The sequence below is a fragment of the Chlorocebus sabaeus genome, chromosome 14, assembly GCF_047675955.1.
Source record: "Chlorocebus sabaeus isolate Y175 chromosome 14, mChlSab1.0.hap1, whole genome shotgun sequence".
Classification (NCBI taxonomy): Eukaryota; Metazoa; Chordata; class Mammalia; order Primates; family Cercopithecidae; genus Chlorocebus; species Chlorocebus sabaeus.
The window spans coordinates 80,501,768-80,525,649 of NC_132917.1; the positions used below are offsets into that span (position 1 = coordinate 80,501,768).

Below are 23,882 nucleotides of genomic sequence, written 5' to 3' on the forward strand. Positions count from 1 at the left end.
GCCGGCCGAGGCAAGTGAATCACTTGAGGCTAGGAGTTCGAGACCAGCCTGACCAACATGGTGAAACCCAATCTCTACTAAAAATACAAAAATTAGTCAGGCATAGTGGTAGGTGCCTGTAACTCCAGCTACTGGTGAGGCTGAGTGAGGCAGGAGAATCACTTGAACCTGGGAGGCAGAGGTTACAATGAGCTGAGATCTTGCCACTGCACTCCAGCCTGAGCAGCAGAGTGAGACTCCATCTAAAAAAAAAAAAAAAAAAAAAAAAAATTAAAAAGCCATCAATTTTGAGATACCTACTGTGTATAGTTATCTTGGACTGATGTTGTTGAGGTTGAGGTGTTAGCTGGCATTTCAAGCTATATTATTTTTTCTTTTTTGGAGATGGAGTCTCTCTCTGTCACCCAGGCTGGGGCGCAGTGGCATGATCTCGGCTCACTGCAACGTGCACTTCCCGGTCTCAAGCAATTCTTCTGCTTCAGCCCTCCTGAGTATTTTGGAATACAGGTGTGTGCCACCACACCCTGGCTATTTTTTGTATTTTTAGTAGAAATGAGGTTTCGCCACATTGCCCAGGCTGGTCTTCAACTCCTGGCTTCTTAGGAGCCCCAGCCTCTCAAATTGCTGGGGTTATAGGCATGAGCCACTGCATCTGGCCCAAGCTACGTTATTGATTGGGGACAGCCTCAGGCAATGAAGCTAAGGATCATTTGCTGAGGAAATTCTAGAAATCAAAATATATAAAACCAAGTTGATAGTTACCACTGTGCCAATGGGTCCAGTGAGAAGCAGAGAAAGATAAGCCAAAATAAAAAAGGGAAGGTAGGGATTTGGATAGAGCCCACGACCAACTTAAAATATGTAAGCCTGCATCTGAAGATACTGAAATCCTTAGCATCATATTGGAAATATTTTCAGAATGTTTCCAAAGAAAATACAAGGTGAATGAAATTCTGAGTTTTAAGTGGAATTAAATAGCAGGAGTATGTTGCAGAGTGTAGGCTGCCAGACTTTAGGATTTATGGATCAGTACAATTAGAGAGAATACATAACTGGAGGACTATCAAGAGGTGCCAGCTCTTTATTTTTGCCAAGCATTGCTAGCGTGGTTTCCCCCTACTAAGATTCTGTTTGGTGAGGAGTTTACCTCATTAGGCCTAAGGGATAATAGAGTTTAATTTAAAGGATGAGAAAACAGTTCAGAAGATACACAAAGAGAAGTTTATTTTCACTATGTGGAAGTTACTGGTTTAGTGTTTCCCTCGATTAGAGTCCAGCTCTTCTGAGTTCTAATTCCCACAGGGTCGACTTCTGCCAGGTGACTCGCAGTCAGCGTAAGTGGGAAGCTCTGTGATCTGGGGAGCTATGCTGTGACTGACAGAGTCCAGTTACAGCACTCTTCATCTGTGCTCAGGCAGGTACCCTCTCCTGTCTGCAAGCCTCAACTCCAAACCACATTCAAGTTTCCCTGGCTTACCCTGTGCTCCCTGGAGACACTCACAGATGCAGGAAAGTGTTTTCCAGAGCTGGTGATATAATATGTTGTGGCTGCTACTTTTTTCCTAGAAGTTATTTAGTATGGAAAATATTAAGCATATCCCAAAGTAAAGAATGTGTGAAGAACCATCATACACTGTCACTCAGCTTCAATTACAAACTAATGGCCAATCTTGTTTTTTCTACATTTCTACCCATTTCCCCAACCCCAGATAATTGTGAAGCAAATTCCAAACATCATTTCACCCACAAGCATCTTGATTATATATCTCTAAAAGCTATAGATTCTTTTAAAAAAAAGTACAATTAGCATACTTTAATATATTAATAACTCCTCAGTATCATCAAATATCTAGTTAATATTTAAATTTCCTTTATGGTTTCATAAATGTCGTCTTTATTTACATATTTATGTATATATGTATATTACAGTTTGTTGTTTTTTCTATTCAGGACACAACTGAGATCTATGTCTTTCTTCCAACAGATTTTAACCATCAAGTTTTTCATGATTGCATGTATGTAGTTTTATTTTACATGTTTCTTTTTCTCTTGAATTTTCTGTAAATTGAAAATTGATCCTAAATGGCTGATCTTTTTTTTTTTTCTTTTGGCAAGAATATTTCATAGACAGTGGTATGTTACTCAGTCAAGAAACACATGATATCTGGTTGTTGCTCTTTCTTTTTTTAATATTAACCACTGATGACTTGGTCTGGATCCATTATTTCATTAAGAGTGTTGGTAATTTCTTATGCTTTTTACAGAAATGCAAAACAATTACCTGATTCTTGGGGCATTTTTAAGTTTTCATATTGTTGTTGTCCTAAACTCTAGCAATTGTTCACTCTTTGCAAAAGTGTGATCTCAAGTCTTTCACACAGCAAGCAGGGATGGTACAGGGCAAAAACAGCCATCATCTAAAATTATCACTGTTTCACAGAATGAGAGGTTGTTCAAAAGCAGATAGTGGGAAAATTTCATTGAATATTAAAAGGTAGAACTGTAAATATGTGTATCTTTCTAGAAGATTCTCCACTATCTTGATTTTTTTTTTCCCCCCACATGCCACTTTGGACAGGGGAAGCTGCATTCTAGACTCACACCATGGATCAGAATGTAGGAACCATTGGTTAACACCATAGCATTGGTTAATATCTGCTAGAAGGTGAATATTTGTCTCGCCAGATTAAGGGTGAAGCTCAACTTTATTTTTGAGGGCACCATTTAACCATTGTGTATTCCAAATTACTGTCTACAATGAATTACACTAAGTTTACAAGCTATTGTTTAATTTATTAAATAAACATGTGTGAAACACCAATTCTGTGTCATGCACTGAGTCAGGCACTTGTATCAAAAATGAAATAGAATATAGAATACAGACATAACACAGATGAATAAAAATGTGGAGTGAAGACATTATGATATAACAAAAAGAAATCGAAGAGACCTGCATCGTTAGTCCCTGCCACACATCTAAGACCCTTAGATATCTGTGAATGGTCCCAAGTAGACATATGTCTTTTTTTCTGTGAATGGTCCCAAGAAGGCATATGTCTTTTCACACTTATTTTGAAAACTAAGTAAAATAATGAAAATCAAAGGTAAACTATAAACTATAAGAAACTAAATGGTAATGTTTGAAATTCAGTTGTCATAATTTCTCCTGGTACATTTTCTCACTGAAATAGATATAATGCATCCTCTTTCTCCCTTAATAACTCCAAAACCCTATTCCTTACACTAATGGTTTATTGAAGTAATCTTTAAAAGTATTCTATCACCCTCAACCCATCTCATGTTGCTGATAAGGAAGCAGCAATCTAAGATGCGAAATGACTTATAAAGATGCCCAATGGTTGAGCCTTCTGATCTCCAGGCCTATACTCTTGTCACTATGTCATACTGCCTAAGGTTTCTTTCACATTAGGAACTATAAGCATGGGGGGTGGTACATTCTAAAATCCTAGGGCATTAAGGCATAGGAGGAGAGCAGCTCAGTTTTGGAGAACAGACATAAGCAGGATATCAAAAAAGCAGGTGGCCAAAAGACTCTGGGGATTCTCTCTGCTAATCACTTGTTCTGTATGCTCCGTAGCTCCTACCCCTTGCTGTCCTTCTCCTTTTATTTGACTTTTCATATCCCCATTCTTGTGTTGTCTTGATACCAGCCTGATGGGACTGATTGGTCTTTTGATGGTGGCTTTGTAGCTGCTGACCTTGGCTAATCAATCTCACCTTGAATTACCAACTCTCCTTCAAGAGAAGGAATAACACAAGTTGAACCACTTGACCTGGGAACTTGAATTCAGTCCGACTGTTTGGGGTAGCGTAGTGTTCCTAAAAATCAAATTTGAATGTCTTGCTCCCTCTCTCCTCCTTAGTTCCTGGCCCCATCCATCTTCAGAGCCAACTGTTTGAAGATGGAAGGGGCCAGGAACCAAGGAATTGGGGGTAAAGAAGACATTCAAATTTGGGCCAGGAACCCAGGATGGGAAAAAGAAGAAAAAAAGAAAAACTGTTGGCTTTGAAGATGGAAGGGGCCAGGAACCACAAAGGCCATCGAATATGAATGTCTTTATACTAGATCTGCACATTGTAATTTACTATGTACTCCACCATTGTGTATTGAATGCTATGAACCTTTTTGTCACATTGCTCGTAACAGCTGGCCTCTAATAACATTTGAGTTGGCTATTAGTGGACTAAAATTTTCAGGCAGATCAGGAATTTTGGGGGGCAGGACACCATAATTTTCAGCTTACTATGATTCTCTCAAGCCCAAATAATTGCCTGTAACATTCTTCTCACTCAACTCTACAGGGTCGGAACTGAGTACTGATACGGCCAAGATCACAGGGTTTTTGCATTTGACGATGAGTCTTAGGGGGCTCCAGAGAGTGTAGGCGGATCAAGGCAGTTCATAAGAAAAAGCAGTTCAAAAACCCTGTTAAAACGCAACCTTGCATATGCTTGAGAGTCGTGAAATGCCTCTTCTGACAGAAATGCCTAAATTAGCATAAGAAGTAGTAATAGTTGGTTCTACACGAAGGCCAGGGTACCCTTATTTTATTTCCGAAAGAATTCTCCTGGAAGAGACATCTGCCAGAGAAGGTACAAGGCCGAGCAACAGTATACTTTCCCTTTGCCCCAACCTAATATTCACTAAAATCCTCTTCAATACAGGTTGCCAATTTAGCCTGTTCCATCTCCAACAATGAAGAAGGGGTGAAATTAGTTCGGATGGCAGCCACCCAGATTGACAGCCTGTGTCCCCAGGTAAGCCTCATTCACTTTGTTTCAAAAGCTTGTCAGTGACCTTCTCCACTCCAGCCCTTGTGCCCCTCCTTTCCTTTCTCTATTTCCTCTTGCTGGAAAATGCTACTCATTCATGAGCCATTTCAAGTTCTACCTTTCTCAGAAAGAATAGACTACATGGGTCTCTTCAGAATTACCATGGCAGGGGCTGGGCATGGTGGCTCACACCTGTAATCCCAGTGCTCTCAGAGGCTGAAGTGGGAGGATTGATTGAAGCCAGGGGTTCAAGGCCGGCCTGGGCAACATAGTGAGACTCCATCTCTACAAAAAATAAATTAGCTGGGTGTGGTGGTGCATTCCTGTAGTCCCAGTTACTGGGGAGGCTGAGGTGGGAGGATTGCTGGGGCTCAGGAGTTCGAGGCTGCAGGGAGCTGGGATTGTTCCACTATACTCTCCACTCCTGTTGACTTTGTTCTATTTGTTTTGGGTTGTGATTTAAATGTTCCATATTTATTTACCTTGTCTCGGCAGCTAAATCATAAACTTGCACATGTGGAAAGCAAGAGTGGCATTTCTGCCGTATCTGTGCTAAGTAAATGAGACTTGTCCAGTAAATACTTTTTGAAACCTGAGGCAAACTATTATGTCTTAAAAAGAAGCAAACAAAAATTAATGGTAGTTGAAAACCTACTTTATCTTTTATGTGTTTGGTTGTCCTTCTGAACACCAAGAACCCACTTATCTGTAGAACGTACAGGGTACATGGTTTTAACATGGTCTTTGACTGGCTTATTCCTCTCTTGAAGTGTGTGGTCATTATGTCCCTGGATTGTTTCCAACAAATAGGTCATCAATGCCGCTCTGACACTGGCTGCCCGACCACAGAGCAAAGTTGCTCAGGATAACATGGACGTCTTCAAAGACCAGTGGGAGAAGCAGGTCCGAGTGTTGACAGAGGCCGTGGATGACATCACCTCAGTGGATGACTTCCTCTCTGTCTCAGGTAATCATCACAAACAGGTCCCTTACAAGGCAGCTGGAGGACGGCAACTGAATGACATAAGGAATGTCTCAAAAATGTCCTGGGTCTGTGTTTCAGGCACACTCCTTAGATCTTTGAGCTTTTTTGATCATCTCTGCAAATGTGATTGTAACACCCGCTTAAATGCTTCGGTGTTTGTTATTTCAAGACACGGAGTCAAGGCATTAAAAGGGAATACATTATTTAAGGTGGCTTATATTCCTTTTTAGTGTTTGGAGTTTATAAAGCACGATGGCCTTTGATGTATCTGAATCACTCACATAAAAAAGGGCCAGGGAATATGAGATTCATTAATCTACACAGTTAATATCTTAAAAATAGGTGATCAGTTACTCCAATTTGGCTCTGTTAAGTTTTTGTTGTTTTTTTTTCCAACAAGGGGAGGTTTGCGATAACACAGGTAGAGATATCAGCCACAGAACTTACCCCTTAGCAGGGACTTGGTAGCTATGAAGGCTTTGAGCACTTGTCTATGAGGTTGTAGAAGGAAGTGAGTGAAATAAAATAGAGCTCATCACTTGAAATTATAACTTTCTTTGTAAATGAAGCCAGACTGGAGGATGATCGTAGACATGAATAACTGTGGAGTCAGTTTGCCCTTTAACAGGACTCATGGAGTCTATTTCAAGACTGGTCTACCAGCCAGCAAATGGGCATTTTTCCAAATGCTTTTGACCTAACTTATTTGGCCCAGTTCACCTGGAAGAATCTCTGTGAGGAGGAGGTGACTGGAAACATCAGTCTTCTTTGTGAGGCGTTGAAAGAGCCAGCTGACCCTTGGAAATTCAAATTGACCAGGTGTTGATTCTACACAGGTGTGTGGAACTCACACCTACTGACTCAGGCAGTACTAGCCCTGATGACCTGCTGGTTCTTGGCTGACTGAGGGCTGAGGGAGACATTGCATCACTGTTGGTGGGAACCTGGTGGACAGGACCTCTGCCTGCAACAGTGTGGAAGTGATTTCTGAAGGGGGCCGTCATGTTTAGAAATATTTCTAGTTGCAGCCTTTTCTTTTCCGGAAGAAACAAAATAAATTCCCACTGGGGCTTGTCTGAGAACAGTGTAGTCAAATCTGTAGATTTGATGGATAATCAAAAAGCCAGCTTTTCAATGATGGGGCAAGCCAAGGCAGATGGGAACACTGATGTAACATGTGGCCTGTGACTAGAATTTACCTTACTCTCTGCTGCTTGATTTAATTCTCATCAAAAATCTATAAAATAGGTAGTAGTAATTCTAGGTTTTGTTTTAAGAAAACTAAGTCATTGAGAGGGTAGGTAACTTGGCAGAGATGGTATTAAGATCCCGATCATCCTCTTTTCAGAAACTATATAATTCTCAGTAAGTCAAGATAGAAAGGAAATTTCCTTTGGTGCTTTCTGCTTTCATTCCATTCCAGCTTCCTTTTTCCACCTCTGGCATTCTCATTCTAATCTTTAATCCCTTTCTGAAACCTGTCTTGTTTTTTATTCCCAAGGTCTTCATTTTTGATGGCTCGTCAAAGCAACTATTCATTTAAATATCACCATATCTAGAGCTTAGCTGATAAAAGAACTCAATATGTTGTCATTTCTGCTTTTTCCTTTTCTTTTTCTTTCTTTCTTTTTTTTTTTTTTTTTTTTTTTTGAGACAAAGTTTCACTCTTGTTGCCTAGGCTGGAGTGCAATGGCACAATCTTGGCTCACAGCAACCTCTGCCTCCTGGGTTCAAGCCCTTCTCCTGCCTCAGCCTCCAGAGTAGCTGGGATTACAGGCATGAGCCACCACGCCCGGCTAATTTTGTGTTTTTAGTAGAGACCGGGTTTCTCCATGTTGGTCGGGCTGGTCTCAAACTCCAGACCTCAGGTGATCCACCTGCCTTGGCTTCCCAAAGTGCTGGGATTACAGGCGTGAGCCACCACACATGGCCCATTTCTGCTTTATTATTTTCTGCTTTGCTGATAGTTGAGTCCTAATCTTGTAAAAGATACCCCCACAAAATGAATCTCTCATGAGGTATTTGGAAATTGCTTAGATAGGTATGTTGGTGATTTGGGTGTTGGAGAATACCAAGGTGGCCACTGATACTAATCTTTATAGTATGTGGTCAGTTTTTTTTTTTTTCCAGGATAACTATGGTGCTCCAAATAAGAGCCCTTCCCAACCAGCCTCAGATTTCACACAGCCATCCTGATAGCCCCTGGAAATCTTCTGCATCCCCTTCTACCTTCAAATCAATAAGAAATACCTGTACACTGCCTTTTCCAGAGAGGAATCATTTCAGAACTTACAACGTTTCCAACTATTCTTTTAAATGCATGTACAAAAATTTCTGAGGGTGGGAACAAGCAAGGTGAGGAGGTCTTATCTCAGAGTTTTTCAACAGGGCAAAGCTTTTCTTCATTTTCCTCCCCCGAGCCCTGCCTCTTTGCTGCCTTTTCTCCTTGCCATTCCGTTGTGCATCTCATTATTACTAGCAAGAAGAAAAGACTTTGGCTTCTCCTGATAATACTGTGCAGTCCAACCCCAGTGGTACAAGTGCCACAGCATGCCATGGCAGGAAAAGGAACAGGCGCTGTCAGAAAGCCAGCTTGGCAGGGCCTGCCGGAGCATGCCTTTGGAGTTGACAATCAGAGGGAGCAGGCACCTTGCCACAGACGGGGTTTGACAAATAATGACACAGCCCACTCTGTCCTGCTGGTAGGCTGTGGACACAGCCCAATAGGTAGGGAAACTACTTCTCATCTTCTGTCTGAGCTAGAGCCAAACATTTACATCAGTAAATTGCAAGTTTGGCCCAGGAGATATTTTGAAATGGCATTAATGACATTTTATGTATCAGTTTCTTCTTAGGGGAATATCTCTTTGGGCAGGAAACTCTATTTAAAAAAACAATAAAAACAGATCTTTGTTTTTAAAAGATGGTAGTTTTTTATTTGTTTTAATGCTACCCTAACTTCTGTATCTGATATTAAATTTGTCCGTATGAAATGCAACAAGTTTGGGGAGCAATGATGCTAGCTATTAACATTACAGGAGCAAAACCAATTTTCAGATGTGGCCTGTGTACATAAAAAAGTGAAATGACTGTGTTATAACATTTAAACTTTTTCCCATTTTGGAAAACCTACAATTTTTAATAGTGTTTTAAAATAAGCATCTTGGCATTAATCATGTGACAGTTTAATTCTTGGATTTGGCTCACAAAGTAGTAGGAAGCTAAGATCTGAAAAACCTATTAACTTGATTTCATAATGCCCAAGAGTTATTTTTTATTTATTTATTTATTTTTTTTTACTTTTCCTTATTTTTTTTAACTCTACAGTCTTGTTTGTTTTCTTTTAAAAATTCACAGTGAACTTTGTTTTTTTTGAATCTACAGTATTGTGATTTACAATAGTGAAAGAGTTTGGTCATTATTGATTTTTTTCATAACAAAATTATATCATTTCTAAAACGGTAATGTTGCAAAATGTAAGGAAGTTTACAATAAAATATGTTGCAATCAAATATTTCATGACATGTTTAAATACCACACTTGATATTAGAGTGTGCCACCCAAACATTGTAGTTTTTCCCGGCAAGGGAATAATCTCTAGAGTACATTTGCCTTTTATTACTATTTTCATCTCAATTCCTTTCTACTTGCAACATCATTCCTCTCCCTCTTTACTTCATGAATTCTTTATCTTCAAAACACCTTAGAATAAAAGTGTGTAACTGATCGCCCCTTCTCAATGGGCACGTTCATTCAGTATCTCTCTTTTGATTGCCTACTGCCTATAGGCCACTGTCAGGAATGCAAATATGAATCAAGTATGTATTCTGCCTTCAAATAATTGACTGCCCTCCTTGATATATACTAGATTAGCATGCCTACTAACTGTAGGAGCTAGACCTGAAGGCACAGGGTATACGGGTGGGGAAGTTATTACAGGGGGTTCAAAAATCCGTATATACACCAAGTATGGTCTTCTGACCAAAAAGTTCATGTTCATGTCTACATAAACAGGTATGACTTTTTTCCAAATGTGAGCAAACCTCGAATATATTGCTAGTTCTGTTTCAACTACTGCAGTAAAACACCAATTGTAATAAGGTGAATCGTGCAAATTTTTTGGATTCCCAGTGCATATAAAAGTTATGTTTACAGTGCAGTGTAGTCCATTAACTGTGCAGTAGGATTATGTTTAAAAAATGGACATACCTTTATTTAAAAATACTTCATTTCTAAAAAATGCTAAAGATCATTCTGAGCCTCCAGCCAGACATAATCTCTTTGGTGGGGGCAGTGGGGGGTTTCCTTGATGATGATCTGAGTGAGGGTTCCTGTGTGGTTCCTCAAGGTTGGCGTGGCTGTGGCAATTTCTTAAGGTAAGGTAGCAATAAAGTTTGCTGCGTTGACTGACTATTCCTTTATGAAAGATTTCTCTGTAGCATGTGATATGTTGTTTGACAGCACTTTATCCACAGTAGAACGTCTTTCAAATTGGAGTCAATCCTCCCAAACTGTGCTGCTGCTTTATCCACTAGATTTATGTAATATTTTAAATCCTTGTTGTCATTTCAACAGTGTTCACACTATCATAGTTAGGGATAGATTACATCTCAAGAAGCCACGTCGCTTGTACATAAGAAGCAATTCCTCATCCATGAAGTTTGATCATGACATTGCAGCAATTCAGTCACATCTTTAGGCTCCACTTCTAATTCTAGTTCTCTTGTTATTTCCACTAGAAATGCACTTTCTTCCTCCACTGAAGTCTTGAACCCTTGAAAGTCGACTATGAGGGTTGGGATCAACTTCTTCCAAACTCCTGTTAATGTTGATATTTTGACTTTCTCTGGTAAATCAGTCATGGATGTTCTTAGTGGCAACTAAGATGGTGAATTCTTTCCAGAAGGTCTTTAATTTTCTTTGCCCAGATTCATCCGGAGAATCACTATCTATTGCAGTTATATCCTTATAAAATGAATTTTCTAAATAATAAGACTTGAAAGTCAAAATGACTCCTTGATCCATCTGCTGCAGAATGTTATCTGCAGAGTGTTATCAAGCAGGAAAGCACTACTAATCTCTGTGTACATCTCAATCAGAGCTCTTGGGTGACCAGGTGCATTTTCAATGAGCAATAACATTTTGAAAAGAATTGTTATTTTTATTCTGAGCAGTAGGTTTCAACAGTGGACTTGAAATATTCAGTAAACCGTGCTATAAACAGATGTGCTGTCATCAGGCCTCATTGATCCATTTATGGAGCACAGGCAGAGTAGATTTAGCATAACTCTTAGGGCCCTAGGATTTTCAAAGTGGTAAATGAGCATTGGGTTCAACCTAAAAATCAACTGTATTAGCCCCTAATAAGAGAGTCAGCCTGTCCTTTGAAGCCAGTCATTGACTTCTCTCCAGCTCTGAAAGTTGTAAATGGCACCTTCCAGTAGAAGGCTGTCTTGTCTAGATTGAAAACTTATTGCTTTCCCCCTTTAATCAATGATCTTAGCTAGATCTTTAGGATAACTTGCCACAGGTTCTATCTACATCGGCACTTGCTGCTTTAACTTGCACTTTTATGTTATGGAGATGGTTTCTTTCTTAAACATCATAAACCAACCTCTACTAGTTGCCAACTTTTCTTCTGCAGCTTCCTCACCTCTCTCAGCCTTCACAGAATTAAAGAGCGTTAGGGTCTTGTCAAGATTGGGCTTTGCCTTAAAGGAAAGCTGTGGCTGATACGATCTTCTATTTAGACCACTCAGACTTTCTCCATATTAGCAATAAGGCTGCTTCATTTTCTTATTTGTGTGTTCATTAGAGTAGCACTTTTAATGTCTTTCGAGAACTTTTTCTTGTACTTAAACAAGTTGGCTGCTTGGCCTCTCTTGACCTGTGACATGTCTTCCTCACTAAGCTTAATCATTTCTAGCTTTTGATTTCAAGTGAGAAATGTGTGACCCTTCCTTTCACTTGAATACTTAGAGGTCATTATAGGGTTATTAATTGACCTAATTTTAATATTGTTGTGTCTCAGGGAATAAGAAGCTTGAGAAGACAGAGATGACAAATGACCATCTTGGTGGAGCAGGCAGAACACGCCCAACATTTATTAAGTTTGCCATCTTATGTGGGCATGGTTCCTGATGCCCCAAAACAGTTGCTATAGTAACAAAGATCACTGATCACAGATCATCAAGAGAATAATGAAAAATTTGAAATAATGCAACAGTCACAAAACTGTGACACAGAGATAGGAAATGAGTACATGCTGTTGGAACAATGGCACCAACAGACTTGCTTGAGGCAGAGTTGCAACAAACCTTCAATTTGTATTTGGAAAAAACAAAAAACAAAACAAAACAAAAAACCCCACCAATATGTGATACACAATAAAACAAGACATGCCTGTACATTATTAATAAAATACAAATCTATTTGAAAACATTCTGAACCGTAGTGGCTTTTACATGTCTACCATCCATCAATATAACTACTATCATGAAGAAACTATGACTCTTTTTTTTTCATTAAAAGGGACCTGAATTTGAGAAGGTAGAAAACCACTGAGTAAACTGTAATTATATGTTGCTTAACGACAGGCATACGTTCTGGGAAATGCATCACTGGGCAATTTCATCTTTGTGTGAACACCATATACTATATTCACACACCTAGATGGTATTGCTTACTGCATACTTACACTATATGGTATAACCTATTGCTCTTAGGCTACAAAGTTGTACAGCATGTTACTGTACTGAAAACTGTAAGCAATTGGAATACAGTAAGTTTTGTATATCTAAACATGTATAAATATTTAAAATGTACAGTAAAAATATGACATAATCTTATGGGACTACTTTCAAATATGTGGTCTATTGTTGACTGAAATGATTTATGTTGCATGATTATATCTTAAAATTTTAAAAGTTTATTTATAAAAATTAGTCAATTAGGCTGGGCCTGGTGGCTCATGCCTGTAATCCCAGCACTTTGGGAGACCGAGACAGGTGGATCATTTGAGGTCAGGAGTTTGAGAGCAGCCTGACCGACGTGGTGAAAACCCGTCTCTACTAAAAAGACAAAAAAAAAAATAGCTAGGTGTGATGGTGCATACCTGTAATCCCCTCTACTCAGGAGACTGAGGCAGGAGAATCTCTTGAACTTGGCAGATGGAGGTTGTAGTGAACTGAGATTGTATCACTGCACTCCAGCCTGGGTGACAGAGGGAGACTCGGTCTCAAAAAAAAAAAAAAAAAAAAAAAAAAAAGTAAATTATAAAGCTAATATTTTGTTCACATGACATTATTAACATATATAACAAATTTGTTGATGATTTGAGTAATTAATAGCAATGTTTTTGTTATTATGGATTTTTAGCATATACTGGTTTATTTTAAATAGGTGTAATAACATCTATAAAAAAATATTTCTTGCCTCTTAAAATAGTTGCATATTTCTACTTTTGGATAGTCCCATTAAAAAAAAAAACATATGTTTTCATTTTAACATATTGGGTCATGAATAGTTTTCTTAGAAATTAAAAACAAAACTATTAACTCCAGAAAGATCAGTATCTAATATAATCAACAGATGTCTCACTAGTTTTTACTCAACTCCAAAGTACCATTTCTAAACTCTGCACGAAACTTTGCCCATTCTTGTATTACTGTTATTCAAAGAAAATAGCAGATGGATGTGTGATTTTGACACAAATCCTTTTGTAGTTACTTACTCTCAGGGGCCAGGACACATTTTAATTGTCTTAAGAAATTCCACAGGACAGGAAGAGAAGCTTCTTATAATCAAAGTTTTGTATTTAAAATTCTGTATCAATATTCATTTGAGTAAACATTTGTCTCAGATATCCTTTTCGGTATATACTGTGTTCATATGTTTAATCACGTTTTCATTAAAATGTCATGTCTCAAGAAAACGTCCTGATTTGGGAAGTACTACTTTTTGTGAGTTTTAGAAATCTAAATATTAAAATTTAAACATTTCATTATTTTTCTATTCTAATTTATAGTTGAAATTAAAGAACTAGAGAATGTAGAAATCAGTAATTTATAATGGTTTGAGAATCACACTGTATGAGGTCAAAATGGATGTTCTTTATGAAAAGTCAGTTATAACTTGCAACTTTCTATCCTGTGTCCTAAAAAAATAAATTTTCTAAGTGCTTAGTGAGAGTAGGGGAGATCAGTAGTGGAGACTAGGATTTGCTGGATACTCTCCCTTCTTTCCTTCTTTAGGAAATTTAAAATCAGAACTAGCCCTAAAAGCTTTTTAAAGGTAATATTTTATTTTAACTCTTTATAAACTATTGGTTGGATTTGGCAGTTATAATTTTAAAATATTAACAGGTTACTTAAGACTTTAAAAACTATATTTATCAAAAAGCACATATTTTTATGTGTTCATGTCTTGGTGTGTTTTGGAAAATACCATAAACTGTGTTGTTTATAATCAATAGAAATTTATATCTCATGGTTCTGGAGGCTGGGAAGTCCAAGACAAAGGACTCTACTTCCTCATAGTCTTCTCACGGGAACCTTGCATGGTAGAGAAAGAGGGAGGGATCTCTGAGGTCTCTTTTATAAGGACACTAATTCCATTCCTTAGGATTCTGCCCTCATAATCACCTCCTGAAGTCTGCACCCCTTAATACTACCCCTTTGGGAGTTAGAATTTTAACATATGAATTTTAAGGGAACACAAACATGCAGTTTATTACTTTGTGTGTATGCATGTATGTGTGTGTTAAGCTTAAGTTATTTCCACAGAGCAGTAAACCTTTTGAACATTTCCTTAGAATTCTGCTTCTAAAGAATGCACAAGGATTAGAATTACAGATCTCACATGGGAAATGAAAAATACAAAATTACACACTTGTTAAAACTGCAAGGGAACAAATAATGTGTTTTCTCTATGCCATTAGAGAGTGAAGCCTCCCCTCCTGCCTGCTTGATTTCTACTTTGGGCAATGACATGAAAGTTATGCAGACCTTGACTATAATGTGAGGGAACCAGCCACAAGACTGGATTGTATTTTAATTGTGAGAAACTCTGATCATCTTCACCTAATCAGTTTTCCCATTGTATATACCATGTGCATGACATAATTTTAAAAGACCAACTGCGTGATATTTGTTTAGTTTTTCCTCAAATGTTTTCTTAATGAAAACATGATTAAACAAACATTTGCCCAAAGCTTTGACTCTGGTTTTATTTATGGACATTTATACTTGGTCAGATTGACTTCATGTTGGCTGCTACAACTTCTAAAAGGCCTTCTCGTGTGTAAGTATCAAACTTCGAAACAAAAGAAGGGATATTCTTTAAGTCAGTGGTCCTCAGAATGTTGTCTTCAAACAGGTGGCATTAATGTCACATGGGAACTTGATAGAAACTCAATTTCTTGGGCTCTATCCCAGACTTACTGAATCGGAAACTCTAGGAGTGGCACCCAGCAATCTGTGTGATGCTACGAGCCCTCTGGCTGATGTTCAGGTTTGAGAACCACTATTGTAATTATAAACTATGTCCTTTACATACAATTTTAGTATTATTAGGCATGCATTGAGATGTGTCCAAGGCAAGGGCTCATGATGGTTGAATCAATTTTAATTGGTTAAGTTCTGAGTGATGTAAAGTCATCTAAATGTGTATGTGTCCTCTCCATAGAAAATCACATCTTGGAGGATGTGAACAAGTGTGTGATAGCCCTCCAAGAGGGCGATGTGGACACTCTGGACCGGACTGCAGGGGCCATCAGGGGCCGGGCAGCTCGAGTCATACACATCATCAATGCTGAGATGGAGAACTATGAAGCTGGGGTTTATACTGAGAAGGTTCTGGAAGCTACAAAATTACTTTCTGAAACAGGTAAGCATTGGTATTAGGTCTGGCCAAAATGTTAATATCTTGATTAGTTTCCATATCTGAATAAATCTGTGTCATTGATTTCTGTAGGCCTTTATGCTTCTAAATTGCACATAATCGTGGAATGAATAGAGTACTTGAGTTTTCTCTTTGTTTTTTGAGTTTGAATTGGAATAACATTAGGAGATATTAGGAGAATGACAATTTTACTGCTTTGCATGCATATATTTCTTTATAGTTTTCATGTAGATCATTTGATTCTCACAAACACTTAATAAAATTTTTCTGCTTACTTCATTATCTCCAATTGTGGATGAGATAATTTTATGGTTTGAGAAAATTACAGTTTGAATTGGCTAAGAGACTGGAATGAGGTCACAGGGTTATAAAATAGTGCAGATGTGATAAGAACTTGGAATCTGTAAGTTAACCTTTTCTTCATTTATTGCTTGATAGGATAGGACCTTAAGGAAAAACTCTGAACAGCCAGTGGAAAGCATAAAGGCTCTAGATAGTGCGTGGATATGATGTGCTCAAAGAAAGGTGGTGGCTGCTGACAAAGAGTTAGGCTTTCAGCATATTCCCTTTCTTTCTAGGAAAGCTTTACATGCCCTTCTTCAGGGGCGTGTGGCTGCTCACAGGATTCACTGCTATGGTAAGGCATGGTTACTTATGGAAGTTTGTCAGAGCTTACACATGCATTGGGGTGAAAAAAAATACTTCCACTGATTAGAACAATCTACAACTCTGGAGAATATATAAAAGACTGGCCTATTTTAAGTAGTTCTCCCCTCTTGACCAGTGTCTTTTGGCTTCCTCAGGCCTTGTATATTTGTATACATGAGAATAGATATATAGTCCAAGGAATGAAAGGAGACTAGGGAATAGAAAAAGAGAATGTAAGTCCACATTGGATAAGGTTGTTAATGAATAATGAATTGGTGCATATATATGCACAGAAGGGCCTCTCCCCTCAAACCCTAAGGGGGACCTTCATGGTTTTGCATATGAGCTTTGGATGCCACTAGGCATTTTAAAAATAGCCATCTCTGAAAGGTCAGCTATAGCCGTGTTCCAAGTTCTGCATGATGAGATATGTTGGTAGAAATACATTGCTTTTTATGGGGAAAAGATTATTTACAAAGAGTTCTGTAGGTATTTGTTAGCCTGGAATAGCAAGGAAAACACAATACATAAACACAGGTGTTGGTCATTCTCTTTGAAATATAAGCAGAAACAGAATGGCATGGCGTCATGTTATAAAGAGCATCTAGAGATTGTTGCCCTTGGAACATCCTTACAGACTTAGAATTATAAATAATAACAAAAATAATGACAAGATATAACTACATTTGAATTAGCTGAGAGTCAGCACTGCTGTCTTTCATATAAGCTTGCCCTTTACATTCAACTGAGTAACACAAAGCAAGCTATACAGTATTTCTTTCCTCACTTGGAAGAGTTATAAAAAGGTATTTTTTTTTTCTAATTCTCCAAATTAAGGACTTTTTCTTTTGTAACCTTTAGGGAGACCATCTCACATTTCTGTGGCTTTCAGCTCCTAGCCCATCAGCTCTATTCTTGTACAAATTCTCAGCTTCATGTGGGATTTCTGACAGAGTAACACTCACTTGGGTCTGCCACTAGATAAACAATACCAGAAGGGTGGAAGACCTAGAGGCAGGACTCAGTTCCTGCCCACTCATGACGGGTGGGAAGGACACTTGTGGCAGATGAAAGATACAGAGCATATTGCCAATTTTCATCTGACTTTCTACCCACAGATAACTCAGGCACTGTTCAAACGACATTTTAGAACTTTTTCTTATTGTATCTTGGACTGCTTTGACAGAAGGAGTGCCGCTTACTAGGTCAAAATCTAAAGGCAAGGACAATTGCTTAGTTGACTGTAATATTTTAACATAATTTTCACCCAAAGTCTTGATATGTAAATAATGTTCTGGTTGATTTTTCTACTTTAAAAAAACAAACAGTCGTTCATCCTGGATTATTGTTGCTAATCAAGATTTTTGCTCTTGTTCTGAGTTGTTAAAATTTTTGTCCTAGCTTGCAACGATTGAGCACTCTGGGGGTTTAACTAATGGCACCTTTCTTATTTTGATGTCTACATCCAGTTCCTAATTGAATACAGTAGATGAGCAGGACATTTAAATTCTACTATTCAGGACTTATTGAAGTTAACTAGGAAAGTAACCAGGTAGAGACTGAAATAGACAGCTTATATATAACTTTAATTGAAAATATAGGAATAAGCATCAAGGAAAAGTGGGTGTCAGTGGACTAAGAGCTAGAATACAAAGGTATACAATTTCTTTGGTATTCGTCCCCAGTTGTTCTTCTCTTTCTGAAACAGGAATAATGTTATTATTTTGTGAATAACTAGAGAGATTGCCAAAGAAATGAAAGAAGAAAACTTTAGCTGTTGACTCACTGATTGCTAATTAGAATTGCTGGGGAATGTGCTTGCATAGAGTAGACACATGGAGTTTGAGGATGACCACAGAATCAGTTCTGTAATTATGGTTGTACAAAGTTTTCTTGGGGTGTGTGTGTGTGTGTGTGTATGTGTATGTTGTCTAAAATGATTTAGTTCTAATGTCATTGTGTGTGTGTGTGTGCTAAGGAGACATAAGATATGTGTCCTCAAAATGGAAACCCCTATGCATGTCCCTGATGCCAAATTATCTACCTTTTGGTTAGTTTTGTTTCTGAGTTAAACAATTTTAGAGCCATGTTGAATTGGCCACTTCTCTATGTGACTCTATAAAATCTTGTCATGAGAGTACATTGTAGGGTGAAAGAGGGTGGCAGTGGGAAAAAAGGGAAAAATACCAAGAGGAAAGATAAGGAAAAAGAAGACAAAATGTCGTAGTTTTGGTTGTTGTTGTTGAGGCTGCCACACGTACTAGGTTGTACCCATTGATTTTTTGTTTGATATTTTATTTTAAAAAAATTCTGTGCCATTAGATTCAAGACCCTAAGTCAGACATTCTCAACCTCTGTACTGTTGACACTTTGGTCTGAATAACTGTTTCTTGGGGAGAGTTCTGGGGACTATTTTGTCCATTATGGGATGCTTAGAAGCATCCCTGGACTCCATCTGCTAGATGTTTGTAGCATCTCTTTCTTCTACATGCCAAGTTGTAACTACCAAGATGTCTCTAGACATTGTCAGATATCCTTGAAGGAAGTGGGTTGTGGTGGGCAAGATAATGTGCATGACTGCCCTAAAGTAAAGAAATAACCCAAAATAGGGACAATAGGGACAAGTTCAAACAGGACAGATTGGAGCCTATGTACTGTGGACATAGTGAAAAGGGAATGGGGTTGGGAGTATAATACTAAGAAGAATCTATAAAAGGGCAGAATAATCAAACAGCCTTGACTGAACTGGATGTTGCTGCTGAAGGTGTTTACACACAGGCAAGCCCCTGTGTAGACAGGTGAATGGCTGCAGGGGTAGGTCACTGTAGGGAGACTCCCACTTTACCACCTGGCTGCCATCACTGAGTGGCTGGAAAATTGAGAGGTACCCAAAGAGTGATAACACATCTGTGGTTTATTTTCCATGAATTTTCTTTCCTTAGTAAAGACAGTGCTTTGCTTAAGAATGCTTCTTGTCTTGTTATGAATGCTGAGTTAAATTTAAGAAAATTTTGTAGATTATTAGTATGCTAAGAATTATAGGGTAGCATTATGTACAAATGTACCTGTTCATTTTCTTATAAAACAATCTAAGCTGATGAAAACACAATAAATGGGATCTACAGCAGACCCATTAAATACTTAAGTGGCATATTGGATGGGCTCTTCAATAAAATCTGAATTATAACAAATTGCCAACAGCTTGGTAGTAAGTACACGCTTGACCAGACCCATTTTCATAGATCTCATTTACAAAGTTGGGTTGCTGCAGGAGACTGAGGAGGGGTGAAAGCACATTCAGTGATACCATATTTAGATATGCATACAGTAGCTTATTCTTCACTGAATGGATTATACTGAAATGTCATTTTTGTAAATTTGATAGCTGATTCAAGTTTCAAGTTTGTGGTCATGTGAGCATGACTAGGTTAAAAGATCTGTGAGATTCTGCCAGACATTTTTTTCTTCAGAGGAAACAATAAACCAAAAAAAAAAAAAAAAGAAAATAGGAAAAAGAAAGCATATATTTTAAAAAGTGCTCTGTGTTATGGAGCACTCTGTATGCAGATATTAAAATTCCATTATTTTGGAAAATACGTGGGCCAAGCAGATGGTATAAATTTTACTTCCATGCTCTATAACCTAAAGTTTTATACAGATGAGAATGTTTTTCTTTTTACATCATTTCTATATATTTTTGCTTAGAAAGTATAAAAGGACCAGCAAATAGAAAGCATCCAAACTAGAAATCTTATTGGGAAGGGTACATTTGGGCCAGGACAATGAAGTAGAATGAGTCCAAGGTTAGGATTTAGAATAACTCAATTACTTGACTGCTACCAACTGTATCCTTAAACAAATCAGTTAGTGCCTCTGGGACTTGGTTTTTTCCTGTATTGCCTAATGTTTTGTCATTCAAGAATGGGTTTGTATTAATTGTGTAATATATGCATCACTGTTTCTGGCTTCCTGGTGACTGCACTTGGCATAAGCAATTATTGCCCATGAGTCCCCTGTATAAACCCTCTGCACCATCTGGACGGGGGCCTTCATTATTCTCCAGGCAAAACATATCCATGCTGCTCCCTCTTTCCTCCCTGCAATGTTCTTCATCTCCTCCTCCTCCTGCTTTACATCTGTTTATTGAGATTCTTCTTTAAGATATAGCTCTAGTCTCAGTTGGAGACAACAGAAAACTATTTAGTATGGTATGTCCTCTTCAGTGTAAATGACTGTGCTTATAACAGGATTGTCTGTTTTTAGAGGCAAGTGTTTCTATAGGTACCCACAGCCTAGAATGGTGTTTTCATGGAACACATTTAATACGTATGTATTGATTAAATGAATACCAAAAATGAGAACATTATGCTTTTTTCTTTTTTTCTATAGAGAATATGTCTACCAGCAGCCTCAGGTTCATAGCTCAAGACCAATTTCTGCATATCAATGGGAAATCATCTGATTGGCTTTTTGGCGTATGCTTCCTTCAGTTGGACTGATTTCTGTTGCTAGTAGAATAGAGTTTTATGATTGGACAGGTCTGAGTGACCTGCCTGTGACTGGAATATGAGGGGCTGGAGTATGAGACTGATGTCAGAAGAAGGTGGTAGGGGCAGCTTATTGGGAAGAAACTTAGATATTAGAGATAGGAAGGACTATCCACAGTCTGTTTCTTCTGCATGATTGATTTTAAGTTGGAAATGTAGGAAGAATGAGAAAGAAGCCTCATCCAGTAAAGAGCCCTTAAATAGATAATGCATAATTTGTCTTTTTTTATATGACTAAAACCTATATACTCAAAGTATTGTAGGAATCTGATAAGCTTTTGAATAGCTATATAATTTTTCCTAAAAGCAAATGCAAGGTTTTGGGATCAGAGAACAAACGTTACTTTGCACAGTAAGCATGTCAGTTTCCTATATTCCATTCCCGCTCTTGAAGCAATGTGATGAGGGCAGATGGATTCTGCACGTACAGCGGAGTTCTGTGCTACAGTTGGGGAACCACACAATCATGAATCTAGGAGTTTATTTATTTAGAAATTGGTGCTCCTCCTGAGGGCAGGAGAGAAACATTTCTCTTTTTTTTTTTTTTTTTTAAGATGAAGTTTCGTTTTTGTTGCCAAGGCTAGACATAGTCTTGGCTCACTGCAGCCTCTGCCTTCCAGGTACAAGTGATTCTCCTGCCTCAGCTTCCCAAGTAGCTGAGATTATAGGCACTCACCACCACACCTGGCTAATTTATTTTTTATTTTTTTTACTTATTATTATTTTTTTAAAAATAGAGACGGGGTTTCACCATGTTGGCCAGGCTGATCTGGAACTCCTGACCTCAGGTAATCTGACTGCCTCGGCCTCTCAAAGTGCTAGGATTACAGGTGTGAGCCACCACGCCCAGCCACGTTTTCTCTTTTATGTAAATGAATTCTGTCCAGGAGGTACCCAAGTTGTTAAAACCTTTTGGAATATAAATGTATGGTTCCTAGTTTTATCCCTCTTTGAAATGTAAACATATCTCTGGGGAAGGTAAGCATGTAAATCTCTTTCCAGGTTATTTCACCATCTTAGGACTGTTAACCTTTGAACCAGGTTGCCGGTATTTTTGTTCAGAAAGGCTTGACCATACAGAAACTTGAAAATATTTTCTGTACACTGCTGTGTTTGTAAATGATGTGTTCTCCCACAGTTCAGACATGTTCAGCTCTCTCAGCATAAGAGTCTGAAGAACCACCTCAGAAAATACGACCACAACCAGATAGCTTACAATATAGAAATGTAAATGATTCCTCATCAAAAGAAAAGTTGTTTGACCTCTCTCGTAAGATAAATGCAAATTAAAAACTACTCTGAGAAACTATTACCCATCAGAATGGCAAAGATCCAAAAGTTCTATAATATACTCTGTTGTCAAGGATGAGGAAAAGTCGTCTCATATTTTGCGTGTGGATGTGCAAAATGGAGGAAATTTGACATCTTCTATCAAAAGAACATATTTAACAGTTGGAAAGCAATCTCACTTATAAAAATCTCTTCTTCAGACGTACTGGCAAAAAATATAAAAACATATGCACAAGGTTATTTATTATAAGACTAGGCTAGAAACAACACAAATATCTTGCTTTAGGGCACTGGTTGAATTAATTATGATCTAATCACACAATGGAGTATTATGCAGCTATAAAACAGAATGGGGAATAACTATACAATCTGACTATATTTTTAGGTTAAAAAATGAGGTGGAAAAATTATGTATAACATGTTCCATTTATTTTCAAAAAAGCTAAATTATATAACACAGGAAGAGAAAGTAAGATATAAAATTTTATTCTAACAATAAAATCCTTAACGTGAAGGTGGAGATGGGGTTGGGTAGACATTGGAAGATTCTCAGTTGCATGTGTATAGGCTATAAATTTGGGGTGACATAGCAGAACAAACAGCACTTCTCTAGTGCCTGTTTCCAAAGTACAACCAAAAAAAAAAAAAAAAAAAAAAAAAAAAAGACATGAATCTCCAGTTCTTCATGGATTCAGAATCCTGGGAACTGGAAAGTACATGCGATTCTTTGTCACTTCAAGGACATCAGAGACCAGCATCTGTGGTAATGGCAGTGGAGTAAATTAGGGGCCTGCATATTGTGTCTAGCAGAGTCAGTGCTAGTGTTCACTGGAATTGGTGGCCTGGATGCTTTAATTGTGCACAACTGAGGCTGTAGTAAGTTCCTGTCACCCAGATTCTGTGACAGAGGGGAAACTGCCATATCAGTTATAGGTGTTTGAATCAGAGGAAGAATATGCTAACAGCCACTCATTTGGCAGTACATGTGGTACATCCTTGGAGTATTCCAGAAATAGTTCTGGTAATTAAAAAAAGAGGAAGCTTTACATGTAGTTGGAGGGCCTGAAATAACAAGTGGACAAAAGAACCAAAGAAGTACTGTATATGTATATGGCCAGAGTAGCACCCAAATGACCTCCTTGCCAATTTTTTTTTTTTTTTTTTTTTTTCTGGAGACAGGTCTTGCTATGTTAGCCAGACTGGTCTCCAACTCCTAGCCTCCTGGGATTCTCCCACCTCAGCCTCCCAAAGCGCTGGGATTATAGGCGTGAGCCATCCCACCTGGCTCCTGGTTTGCCTTTCTGTATTTTACCTTTCCTCTAATTCTACCTAATTTCTTCCTTGTCAGTGAAGTCCCCTTTCTAACCAGACAAGCCCACTCTTCTGTGTACCTATTACTCTTATTATCTGTGTTACTCATTTGGTACCTGCCATATACTGCCCAGTATTTCATACTCTTGTTACCCACTTTTCCACTTATGTTTATATCTGTCCTAATGTTTATATCTGTCCTCTGTCCATCTTAATACCTGAGGCATGTGTGTATGTATTGACTTTTTGCATGTTTTTGTTAAATTTTAACCTCTTAAGATCTAAGTCTACCTCTCTGTTACCTGCAGCTTTAATTAAGAGTTGAAATTCAAAAATATTATTAATATAAATGAGTAACATAATGACACAGTTGCCTTATTCTGGGGGATTAAACCCTCCTTAAATTG

General features: G+C 38.1%; 1 protein-coding gene across 5 annotated transcripts in view; it reads left to right on the forward strand.

Moving 5' to 3' along the window:
- CTNNA2 (catenin alpha 2) overlaps positions 1 to 23,882 on the forward strand; it is a 1,149,887-nt gene that overhangs the window by 1,040,738 nt on the left and 85,267 nt on the right. For all 5 annotated transcript variants that reach the window (XM_007970059.3, XM_007970060.3, XM_073023121.1 and 2 more), the window contains 3 exons: positions 4,687 to 4,779; positions 5,605 to 5,761; positions 15,464 to 15,664. In XM_007970059.3, the coding sequence (XP_007968250.1) occupies positions 4,687 to 4,779; positions 5,605 to 5,761; positions 15,464 to 15,664 (451 nt within the window). The remainder of the gene's footprint in view (positions 1 to 4,686; positions 4,780 to 5,604; positions 5,762 to 15,463; positions 15,665 to 23,882) is intronic.